General features: G+C 35.7%; 1 protein-coding gene across 1 annotated transcript in view; it reads left to right on the top strand.

Annotated features, from left to right (window-relative positions):
• eif2b3 (eukaryotic translation initiation factor 2B subunit gamma) overlaps positions 1-13210 on the top strand; it is a 34071-nt gene that overhangs the window by 5027 nt on the left and 15834 nt on the right. Inside the window, exons 3-5 of the mRNA XM_005795990.3 lie at positions 1327-1484; positions 9092-9251; positions 9620-9731. Coding sequence (XP_005796047.1) covers positions 1327-1484; positions 9092-9251; positions 9620-9731 — 430 coding nt within the window. The remainder of the gene's footprint in view (positions 1-1326; positions 1485-9091; positions 9252-9619; positions 9732-13210) is intronic.

Raw genomic sequence — 13210 nt, 5'->3', positions numbered from 1 at the left:
ACCTGATCTCAGGATTTTATGACAAAAAGTGAAAATAGATTTTATATCTCTATTTTCACGAGACATAAAGCTGTAGCATTTTAAGCAATGGTAGAATTGAACTGCTTAGGTACCATTGAACCAAAAGGGTCAGCAATGAGACGGTTTTAGGCAAAAATAATGCAGAACTAACCAAATTTACATGAACATTTCAAAATTTGCACAAAAACATAAAGATAGAACCATAAACAAACTATTTGTATTTGAGACGAAAAAAATTGTTTGGGGTTATTTATCCCAGGAGGATAGCACTACTAGGATGTCCTAACTTTTTCCTTAGCTTCAAATTAGATTTTTGCTACATTTTTTTACGAATTTTTTAAGTACAAATAAATACACATTATTTCTAGTGACAAGGAAAAGATTAAACATCAATCTGTGACCATTTCTTAAAGTTCTGGATATTTAATAAGGTGTCCTAACTACAATTATGCCAAACAAGAACTCAAGTTTTGAAAAACGCACAGTGAATAGGAGGTAAACTACAAGGTAACAAACATCTCTGAAGCTCACTGTGATGAATTTTAAATTATTAAAATGATAATAAAGAAATTAAAAACATGAATTTGAATGACACATCTGCTGGTTAATTACCTTGGTTATTTCAAATATTTAAAGTGTTTTGGTTTTTAAAGTTTTGCTAAGAATAAGTGATATTTCAGCAGATGTGATAGAACAGATATGAAGAAATATTCAGTTTCTCAATTGTCCTTGTTAAAAATAATGAGTTTGTAGATGCTGCATGTTGTCAAACCAAATATTTATGAGTTCGTCTGTGCCATGTGAGCATTGTGTAGTCAGGTGTGTTTTTCCCGTCTGGACTTAAATGCCAGATCTCTGCCTTTTTACGTTGTTGCAGGTTCACAAGCCCAGCCTGATTAAGGAAAACCTTCTATTTTCCAGACTTGACAATAAACTGGACTGTTCATTACCTGTAGTTTGGTATTCTTCTAAAGGAAAGTTGCTTTCTATAAGTAATCACTCTGTGTGGCCAGCAGTTTACTATGTGGTGCCTCTTAGCCAGAGCGTTGCAATTAGATTTTACTGGGCTGACACAGCTAGTCTGAGCAAATGCCCAGTAGAAACGGCTTAGAGGCGATGACTCTTATTAGAACAGGCAGACTCTGCAATCTTTGGATTTATTAAGTAGAGTAGCTTGGTTTCTAGCCACAAAGTTGAAACATTGATTTGAAGTTTGGTGTACTGCTACAGTAATATTTATTTTCTGGGACTTGTCCCTCTATACTTATCTAACAGGGGCTTGTTTTCTCTGGGTTGTGTTTTTAGAGGTTATAGTGATCACCACTAAAGAAGTCCAGAAGATGATGAGTACAGACTCTAAAATGAAGCGGGACATAAAGATGAAGATGGAGGTTGTTTGTGTCCCAGAAGATGGAGACATGGGCACTGCTGATGCTCTCAGACACATTCAGCAGAAGATCAAGGTTCGTTTACTTTTTTTAAACATGCAAACAGAAACTTTTGTTGTATTAAAGTGCTCCTAACACAATAATTATGTTATTTTTAAATTGTAGTTAAACATATCACCATTTTGTATCATCCCTATATAAACTTTGAACCAAATGAAAACGGATGGATTAATATTTGGGTTTCTAATTTTGAGTTTGTAAACAAGCAACGTGCTTAGTTGTGATCTCAAGACATTTAAAAACAAATTTAGATAGAGAGGAAAATAAAGAGTGGATGGTAATTTAAGAGGGTGTGTTCTGCAGAATCACCACCAATCTTGTTTGTTCCCTCCCCCAGTTGGCAGCCAAGGCTGCTGAAGTGCTTCATTTTTCCTTTAGTTTCAAACACGCACAAACATTCACATTCACTCACATAAACCCCATGCTTGGTTGCTATCCATCCCAACTTTAATTTCCAGTCCCTGCTCTGTATCCGGCCTGCTGATCCCACCATCCAGTTCACTTTAAGCATATGAGCTCATGGTTACGACTCCAGTTCTTTTTGCTGCCAGTTTACCCAGTGCACCATTCAGTCTCATGCAGGGGATCTGCACATCTGTGCCACATTTGTGTTTGAGTATGTTGGGGTGATTCTGACCTGCCTCCTCCAAACATATTTGTTTGACTGTTTGTACATTGCAGAATTGTGGGTTCCTTACAGAATCAGTTGATTTTGTTTTTGAGTTTTATGTAATTGGAAATACAATTTATTTAGGTCGGGATACAGAACGTTTACGGAGCTGATTAAAACTGTGTTTAGCAGCCATCCATATATTTTTATTTCCGTTTATCAAAGACAAAGACACACAGGGCGAACAACCATGCATGTACAGGCTCAGTCCTGATGGAAATTTAAAGAAGCCAATTCGCAGAGCAAATGTGGGAGAAACACACTACATGGAGAGAACCAATGCGTGCACAGAGGGCCTGCTTACAGCATCAGTCTCCTCATTATTCTCAGTTGACATTTCAAATGTAAAGGTTGCATACTACTTTCTTTTTTCTCTTTATAAATATGCTTACAACTGCATAATTTAATACTTTAAAAACCTAACACGTAGAGTCTAAATCGCCTTAGCACTACAGTTGAAGCTAATGTCAATGCCTTCCTTGTCTTTGTTCTTGGGGATACAGTCATTGAAAATTAGTGGTGCTCTTCGATTGGCTGCTCTACAAAAGCCAGCCAGTAGCATGTCAAGTAGCATTCTGTCTTGGCATTTTACCTCCCCACAATGCATTTTCTTTAGAATAATTTAGACATGCTCTAAAGCTCCAAAAAATAATTTGAGATTATATTCTACAGAAAAATCTGTAAATAGGGGAATCTGTGAATACTGAACTGTGAATAGTCGAGGGCCTAGTGCACTTAAAGTTAGTGTTTTATTTGTAGTGACTTTAAGTTGCATAAATGCAAAATTTCAAGGAATTGAAAAAAATACCTTTATCTCAGTTTGAATGCAAAAAGCATGATGCTTATGCTCAATGGCTGTTTTATTTTTGATCCTTTTCATTTTTAGATACCAGTAATACACAGATTTTTATTTTTTATTTTACAGATTTTATGTTAATAAAATGTTACACTAAAATTTCATTTTGTAGAGTGCTGCACACATTTTAGAAATCTGACATGTCTGTACAGATTCTTGTTACTGCTAAAGATTTCCTTGATCGAAACTTTGTATATCCTCATATAAACACACTTAAGCAAAACTAGCCACTGCTTGCTCCTATTGAGAGTCGCTCAGACTCTAATCCTCCAAGCAGTTCACCAGATTAGAGGCATTGAGTTACATACACTCACACTGCGAGGTGATGACTGAAGAAGTGTACCCATGGCCTGCCAAATCCAAGCAGACAGATCTCCCCATCTGTCAAAGAGATGCATCAGTGCAGCATAGAAACCCCGACACACCTACTTGTGTCTTTTGGCAAACACCGTCCCATGAGGGGATTTGGTTGAATCTAAAAACAAAATACTTACAGGAATCAGTGTACACTTAAGAGCGAGCACAGTGGGTCATTCCTCTTGATTAATGAAAAGAGAGATTACAGGCAGCATATTTTGATTTGTTCACTCTTCAAACACTGAAGTTGTACAAAGGTGGACGGATATGCTGATTAATGCTTGGATCTTTCACAAAAGGCCAAACAAGTGAAAGGAGTACTTAATATGCTCTTTTTGCTTTGTATGCTTAAACCCTCCTTGACATTTTTTTTTACAATCATTCAGGTTTAATTATGTTGGAAAATCGGGATGCATGAGCCAAAAGAACCAAATGTACATTGCGAGCTTTGTTTCAAAGTTCCTCCTTTGGTCTATAAATGTTAGTCAGCTTTTAAGACTCAAGAGAAAAGGTGAAGAAAGACCGGCACAAGAGATGGAGCAGCAAGACTGAATGTCTGTTTTTATTGTATAGCTCACACCACACCCTCTGGCTTTTGTTTCCTCTTTAGGAATTGTGTGTTTAAGCTACATGGTTATATTTGAAATTTAAATGGATATCTTTGATGTGTCGAAAGAAAAATTAAGTCTGTAACAAGACTTTGCGTTTATACAAATATGGCAAGCTACATAGCAGCGTAAGACAAAATTGATCTACTTGTAAGGATAGCTGGTTGCCATGGTGACACTAGCAAACAGTTCATTTGGAAGAGAAGTAATGTGGCAGATATAGCTCTGTTTTGTTTTCACATTTTTATCATGTTAGAATGACAAACCTCTATTTATTCTCGGTGATTTATTTGATTAAATAAATGCTGATTTATTTGTATAAAATAAATCAGCATGTAATAGTGAATAGCTGTGAATTTTAAAGACATTTTTAAAACTTTTAACAAAAAAAAAGAAAATGCTTCTTGTACATTTATATGTAACAGAACTACTTTTGCTTCAGTTACGGCTGCAGTTCTTTTGCGTTTTGGCTGTACCAGCTTTGCAGAGGTAGTGACAGAAAGTTTTGGCAATTATTCTTTTCAAAATAGCTCAAGCGCATTCAGATCGGGATCTGTGAAAATCAATATTAAACTCTGGCCAAAAATTTTCTTTTAGATTTAGGTCTTGGCCTTTCTAACACAGGGATGTGCTTATATATGTGCTTATAGGGGCAGATATTATAAGATTATTTTCTTCTTTCTGCTACCTTTCATTTCATTTTTTTTAAATTATTTTATTTTTTTCTTTGTATTAAAAAATTTTTTTATTTGTATTGAATGAAATGAATAAAAAAAAAAAATGTAACCAATTTCATTCTGACTCCAGAATGAAATTTAATTGAAAATAAAACTCCCCCTATATTTAGGGGAGTTTTCTTACTGTAAAATAAAATTCAGTCTCTTTTCCAAGTCTTTTGCCTCAAAGATGTTTTCTTGTAGGACTGCTCTTCAGTTCCATCTATCTTCACTAGCTTCCCTCTATTTTTTAAGCAGAGTATTTTCATGGAGTTAATTAGGCTAAAAAGCTATATTTTGAACTCATCTGACCACAGCCACGTCTTTGTCAGATTTGCCGTGTCCTCTGTGCCTGTGGAAAACTAAAATCAGGACATTTTCTCATCAGATTCTTTCACCTGTGCTGTGGATCTTTGCAGCTCCTTTAGTTACTATGTTTTTTTGGCTACTTCTCTGATTAATGCTCTTCTTGCGAGGCCTGTCAGTTCAGGTGCATGGTTGTGTCTTAGTAGGCATATAGTTGTCCTACTTTTTCCATTTTCAGATTATGGATTTAACAATATTTGAGAATAAGCTTGGGAGCCAAACCTTGATTTAGACTTCCTGTATTCCATGCACTTCATAATGTTTGTTGTCTAATGTTTTCCAACATTAAATTAAACACAGCTAGGCTCAATTTAACACACAATGGACTTCTGAATACAATTTGTTTCACTAAATTCTATTTCAGACGTAAAGTATTAGAGAAGCTAAATATGTCTGCAAGCCATATTGCCCATAAAAATAAATTTCAATCCATCTGTTTCCATCCTCTTTAAAATTATGCATAACTTTGTGCTGTTCTATGGCAAAGTAATCAAAGTTTATTGAGGTTTATGGTTGGTTGAAAGTTGAATGTAGTATTATATTTTTATAGTTTTGCTAGACACTGTACATCCCGAATTGTGGCCCAAAAACAGTCTACAAGTTACTTGAAGTTGCAACATGAAAGCACAGATCTGGCTGGATCCAGCTGGCAGCCTTAATTCGTTTTATATCAGCTTGTTATTACCTCCAAGTTTCTTTAAACAAAACACAATGTATCTTTTGAGTCCAATTACTCAAAGTACGTGATAACATAAAGTTTTTGTGTTATAGTTCTTTCTCCTAGCATAGAAGAAAAAGTAAAAAATATATATAGTCATATTGGAGATACATTTATATTTGGTACAGCAAAAATGTTTTGAACATTATGGCTTAAAAAAAAGTTTTCTTTGCGTGGTCAAGATTGTGTACATAGCTCTGGGTTGAAGTCACTTAGCACTCGGATAAGTATGCGTCTGTGTGTGATTTTGTAAGCATCAGTGTGTGTGGTCCTGACCTGTCCACTGATCCTGGCTGTGGAAAGGCCAAAGTGCCTCTGCCTCTCCAGCTGACTCCACTCTGCTGTCGCCTCTAGAGTGTGTGTCTGTGCGCGTGTGTGGCCTCGTGTAAGCACGCTATTATCCATTGGTGTGCGAATGTATGTGCATGCATGTGCACATGCTTTTGTGCTTTGTTTCTGAACATGTGTGCAAGCTTGTCAGTGTGTGATAGAGAGACAGAGCAGAGTTGAAAGATCTGAGTCTGTAGATCTTCTGCAGACACCTCCCGCTTTAGCCGGGCCGCTTCCTGTCGCCGGGTCCGGATCAAGGTTATGATTGAAGTTATTCTCGGTTAACTTGATGACCCTTAATCCTGCTGATACCGCTCTTACTTAGATACACTTAAAGAACTGCTCTAACCTCTAAATCATTCAGCTGAAATCAGCATCACAGCCCTGTTTGGAGTTCTGGAACAGGCTTGAATAAGAGTTGACGTTCATGAAAATGTGAAGAGAAAAAGCATCATACTGAATACAAAAAACAGCAAATGTGATTTAAACGAATGTCTAAGTGGGAGCCACAAATATATTATTTTAGAACAAACAAAGAAGTCATGAATTGTAATTATTTTTTTTGACGAACTAAGCATAAATAACTGACAAAAAGATAAACATGAACTATAAATTTGCTAACTACTCAGTATTTAAAAACCTATCAGTTATTTCAGAGCCTCATTCTTATGAAATGGTTTATGATTAAATCTCATTGTGGTTTGTTAACTGTTCATTAGAAATGAAGCTCTCCTTAATTTTCTGTTTACTCAGCAGGCAAGTATTAACCAATAATAAATAATTTACTTATGAAGAGGATTAGGAAAAAAATGTCATTACTTTGTTATTTATTGGCTAATCAGTGATTTGTTCAGGATTAAGTCATCATTGTTGGAGTAACTGTGGATCACAGTGATGAATAATCAACTGGTAATCCACTTGTAGGTTCGATTCCAGCTTCTTTCTCCTGGACTGATCTAATTATCAGTTCATGAATGTGTGAATATGGCTCTAATGCAAAGCACTTTGAGTGACTAGAAAAGTGCAATATAAATTTTGTCCATTTATTATTAGACAATGTTTATTTTCAGCTAGTAAGATAATAGTTTGTGATTACTTAACTAGTAGCTGATATATGATTAGTTCATCAAGCTAGTTAATGTTAACTAGCAGCTTTATCATTGGTTCATCATTAGTTATTGTTTAGTAGTTATTAGTTCAGGATTTATTTATTAGTTAATATTAACTAGTAGTTAAATCATCATTTATTTGCACAGTGAATGAGCACAGCTTTACAGACAAAACAAGGGTTTAAAATTGGATCATTTGTTGGCGGACTATGGTGTTTTTAATTATACATGATGCAGTCTGCAAAAAAATATATATTTTAAAAAATCTTTGAAATTTCTGGATTTTTTCCTATTTCAGCATGCACTTTTTTCTCTCAGTCTGTTGCTGTGGCAAACAGAGCAAACAATGTCTCTGTCGTTAAGGCTTGTGGTGCTAATGGTGGGATTAGTTCACATGCCGACAGACTTCATCATTGGAGACACAAATGGATAACACAGACGCACAAACACAGGCGTGCCCATGTGCAAACTTCTTTCTTATGGTGGAAGATTAGAACGTTGATTGGAATTCACAAGCTTCGCATTTATTTAGATTTTAAAACATTTGTTTCTTTGAATAACCTTGTTTGAGCTATTGTGTGTGGCTCTTGAGCATAACAGGAATCCTGGCCGAGGTGAGTATGGAGTGAATACAAAGTCTGTTAGAAGAAAACTTTGTCATTTTGAGGTTTGTATAAACGCATCTGCAAAACATATGTTTTAAAATCTCAAATAGTAAATGAACTTTAAGTAAATGAAAAGTTGTGCGAAACATCCATCCATCCATCCATCCATCCATCCATCCATCCATCCATCCATCCATTCATTCATTCATTCATTCATTCATTCATTCATTTTCTTACACCCTTGAGAGGCGGGGTACACCCAGGACAGGTCACCAGTCTGTCGCATTGTGCGAAACAGCTTAGCAGAATTAAACATTCTCATCATAGCACACAGTTCTGGTATTCTAATGTAATTTTCAATCAGTTTGCACAAAATAGTTTGCTTGAAACACACCTGACATTTAATGACTGCAATGACATAAACTTTATCCCAAGCTCTTACACCTCACTCAAATGATGTTGTTTCAAAATGTTACCACTCAGGTAATGTGTATTCTGTTTTAATTGACCTGAAAGCGCTATGAGATTTATAATAGCATGTATCATGAGGGCTCTTATTGTAAAGGTGCAAAGAAAGTTGCATCTCACTTCATCTGCTTTAATGACGGCATAAAATAGACAAGTTGTTTTGGGCAAAAAAGCCAGACCTGCTGACAGCAAACAAACCATCAACTGCATTCTCTGTAATTAAAGAAATCTGAAAAACTAGCCACAACTTAATCAGACAAATCGGAGCACTCTGAAGATTCTTCCTGTAAGTAAGGACAAAAAAATTTTCAAAAAGCTGTACTTAGACAATTACACAATCAGCTCCATGGAAAGCTTTGTGGGTTTTTTTGTAGGAATTTTTCCACTTTTATTTTCAGTGCCATGTGCGTATATCTGAGATGCTTCATTTGAAAAACAGTATAGATGGCCAAATAAAGATTTAATAGCCATTTAGATTTTTAACAATGTCATTTACATATTTATTGACATTAAATTTGACCATGGTAACCATGAAAACTGGTAAAAAGTAAATGTGCAAAACCACTGGGTAGCAATCGACAGAATTTGCACTGTGACAAAATCTCTTGTTCAAACAGACACGACACACTTTTCCTCTGCTACCATTATTAAATCAAGCACACTTAGTATTGCGACTATTTTTACATATCTTGTTGAAAAATTTAAGAGATCTTTTGTGTCTACAGTAATAAACCATAGATGGATGCAGTGTGTTGAAGAAATTTTTTTCATTTGACAAAGACCGTCTTGACTGTTTTTGTCTCCTACATTTTTCTACAGACTGACATCCTGGTGGTGAGTTGTGACCTTATAACCGATGTGGCTCTTCATGAGGTGGTCGACCTTTTCAGAGCCCACAATGCAACACTGGCTATGCTCATGAGCAAAGCCCATGAGTTCACAGAGACTGTGCCGGGCCAGAAAGGGAAAAAAAGGACAGGTAATGGGATCGTAACATAATGTTGCCGTTATGTGTAGATACAGAGCAATGTTTTTTTCACTATCTCACAGTGAAACACATTTATTTTTTTTTAAAATAGAAACTACTTTTATTAGTTTTACATTTATTTATTTACATTTTCTGAAAAAAAAAATGCTAACTGATTTTTCTGGCATTTAGATAAATTGATACCTAATGTTGAGTTTGAGTTAATGTTAGACAGTGAGAGGAAAAAACAGTTATGTGTTTTTCTTTAACCAGCGTATTGGGCTGAAATGGTTCAATTTATGTCCAACTGGAATTGATCAAAGTTCTCTGAGACATGATGTATTCGTATTAATGCGTATTGTCATGTGTATTTTTGCCAGCTGAACAGAGGGACTTTGTCGGTGTGGATCAGTCAGGGAAGAGACTGCTCTTTATGGCCAATGAAGCGGATCTGGAAGACGGACTTTCAGTCAGGAAGTCTATTATAAGAAAGTAAGATCTTCTTTACTATTACTAAGCCTTTTTTAATTCGTTTAATGTTCACCTCAAACATATCAAATGCTCTTTATACTTCTTTGGGCAGTTTAACTACTGCTACTTTTAAATAATTACTAGCTAGTACAGGAAAAGTATGGGTTTAAAGTTATTTAATGTGAAAAGCTGAACCTCCTGGATTTTTCTATTTTAGGATTTTAATGCCGAGGCTGCCATTTGGTTGGTGTCCATGTAAAAATAGAAGATAACAAAGTATGTTTATTCATCAATCTGACATTATTTCTACATGGATCAATTACCAACATCGCTTCATCTCAACACATAAAAAGTTGACCAAACTTTGCCTTTTTTTAATCAAAAGAAGCCAATCTGTGAACCTCAAGAGCGCTTCAGAACCAGAGGCAGGCCTAAGGCTCAAGTGAACTTTATGACGACTTGCCCCCCTCTGCTAGCCTGGAGGAATCCCAGAAAGCACTTGATTTCACAAAGTTCAGATTTACAGATCCTTCGGTTCTATGCATGTGAATTGAAAGTTACATTAACAAGAGTCTTATTTTGTTGCTTCTTTAATCATTTCTGCTGCTAGGGTTGGAGTTGTGAACCAAACATTAAATATATGCCCTCTTCCCTGACTCTACTGTATGTCTCTACTGTAATAACCGCAAAAGCATGGCAAGCACCTCTTACAACTTCGAGGCAAAGCTATATAAGGATAAAAACTTAATTGAAAAATGGATGTTTCTCATTCAGATCTCACATGTCTGATTTTAAATCGTCTGGGATGAACTTAGCAGTCACAAAAATGCAATATGAATAACTTTATTTAACACTTTACCCAGATGTTGCAGTTTGTAAACCATTTCTAAACCCTTGTTAAACATCCAGTGTTGTATTTCCATCTGTTTCCCCATTTAAATCTACTGCATCTGTCACCTGCTATACATAGACACCAAGGTTATTGGAAATTTAAGTGTACAGTAAACCAAACAGAGGGATCAGATTTTTTCCAGCCTCTGTTTTTTTTTTTAACACTTAGTCCTGGATAGCTTCTGTACATTTAAGTACATTCCATTCAAGATGTCTCCTCGTTTCAGCTGTGGACATTTTTGTCTCGACTTAATTTTAAGGCTCTATTCTTATTGTGGAGGTTTTGTATTTGTCTTTTTTTTTGGTACAGGAAGAGTATACTAGGTGGGTGTTTTTTTTGTTTCTCAGTCCTAAAATGCGCGTATGTGTGAGAGCGGGTGTTTTGGGAGCTCGTAAATATTTCATGGAGCCAAAGCCACTGTAAATTCTAGCCAACAAAAGAGGGGGCCAGAGCAGCTGCTTGCATGCTTCCCTCACAGGGAACTTTTTGGGCCACACTTGCATATAAACACACACACACACTCTGTCTTTTTTCACAAACCAGAAATGCTTACACGAGCGCGCACAGGAATACGTAACACAACGTCAAGGTGGACGCTGATGGAGACAAACCAGCCGCATCTTGTCACAGTGTTATGGAAACACAGTGATCTCATAGATAAACATTTATGGGTTGCAGTTAAAGGCCTAAAACCTTTCAGTCACCTCTGTTCAGGTATATGCTCACATGTCAGACAGCAACAAAAGACAGATAAAAAAAAAATGCCTGGTGCAGCAAAGGAAGAAATTCCTGGAGTTCTGGTTTTCTGTAACTCAGCACTAAGCAGTTTTACAAGATCTCGCTGTTTTCAGCATTTGCACTGACAGAAGCTAGAACTCGTTTGCACACATCACCTGAGTATTTTTCAGTAAACATTATCTGTGATTGTGAAGAGTTTCTTTCACAGCATCTTCATTTTGCATTATTTTAGTAAAAATGACCTCCTTCCTTCATTATGTCAACCGTCTTTTCCATGTTCTGTACATCCCTCCTCACAAACAGCCATCTGTTTTTTCATCCCTCCATCTTCGCTCAGCCTCAACCTCTGTGCAATATTTTCCCCTTTCTCTCCTCTATGGTTTCCACATGGCTGTGTTGTCTTCAGTTTAAACGGCCCTGCACATGTGAGTTTGTTTGACCTGGAAATTGCTTAAATGGTGTGAAAGGACTCCAGCCGAGCTTCGCCCGGTACATTACAGCTCCACCTGTCAGAACATCTTGAAGGCAGATCTGGAGGAAGGATCAGCATTGCAGTAAAATACAGATTTCAATTAAATTGAATCAGATGGCAAAAGCTATTAAGGCAGAACTCCTGCTCTGTATTCTGAACTACAATCCTTTTTTATTATTATTCAAAACATTTGAATAGTTTTTATTATCTTGCAGGACAGGCACAAATGCACTGGAGCAATCTCACTCTTTGCTGTAACAAATTGAAGAGAAGTTGTATCAGTTTTCCAAAGCTTAGCAGCTTCCATTATAAAATAAACATACATTTTATAATGGATATACATGTGTATGTGCTTCAGCTATGCAATTGATTAAACATATTTTTGTTTCAGTTTGGGGTCAAATCTAACACAAAAAGTATATATGCAAAAACAAATAGTTACCAAAATATTTTGTTACATTTTATTTGCAAGTATACGCCTATGTTTACCATCAGATGCATTAATGCAGTGTTTTACAAATTTGAGATAATAGAAATTGGATCATCCACCAAATTGTTAAGATTTCTTTTTTTAGATTGCTTTTTTTATTTTTATGTTGTGAGGTAAGTTGTAAAATTTACTTTTTACAAGGTTAAAGAAGATTAAGGGTTTCATTAGATTTTTTATAGCCTGTTATTTTTCCATTTTATGGATGTGATGAACTGAAGTTATCATACCTTCCCATAAAAAGAGATTAGTACAATTAGCACAAACAGCTGTTCATTAGATTGCACGGCTTCCTCTTTATGGCCATAATAGGTCAAAAAGAAGAGCCACAGAGAGAGAGAAGGAAAAAAAATCTCTTATTTACAAATTGCAAGAGATAAACATAAGATCTTGAACTGCACTCAGTTCTGTTATAGTTTGTTCAAACTTTGAGCGATTGACAGAGTAATGCAAAACTCTTATATTCATAATGGGATAAAAACTAACAGCTATGTTAGAACTGTTTTAGTGCTTTGAGACATGAGTAATATCAGGATAGATTAAAGTTTACAGTATAATATCCTTTTACAAATATTGCTGCTTAAAAGTATTGAGTCATCGCTCATGTTTTTATGCTCTGCTTCCAAGGATTGTGATCAGTAATTCAAAGTTTCCTTTAGTGAAGTTTAATGTCCTTATTAACCTGAGGATGGTAGGCTTTCTAACTACAGGAAGCCAACCATCTCTTTAAATTTGTCTTTTTGTTTAATAACAAATTTTATTATAAAGGACATATTTCTTCAGGGATGAGTCATGTCTCAGAAACATTGTAATGCAAGGTCCTTAGAAGCTAGAAAGGTTTAATTTGAGGTGATTTTCTTATTCTAGTCTATATAAAACCAACATAATATTGTACTTTTTAACCAACAAAG

The sequence above is a fragment of the Xiphophorus maculatus genome, chromosome 6, assembly GCF_002775205.1.
Source record: "Xiphophorus maculatus strain JP 163 A chromosome 6, X_maculatus-5.0-male, whole genome shotgun sequence".
NCBI classification, from domain to species: domain Eukaryota; kingdom Metazoa; phylum Chordata; class Actinopteri; order Cyprinodontiformes; family Poeciliidae; genus Xiphophorus; species Xiphophorus maculatus.
This window is presented reverse-complemented; position numbering and strand designations above follow the sequence as displayed.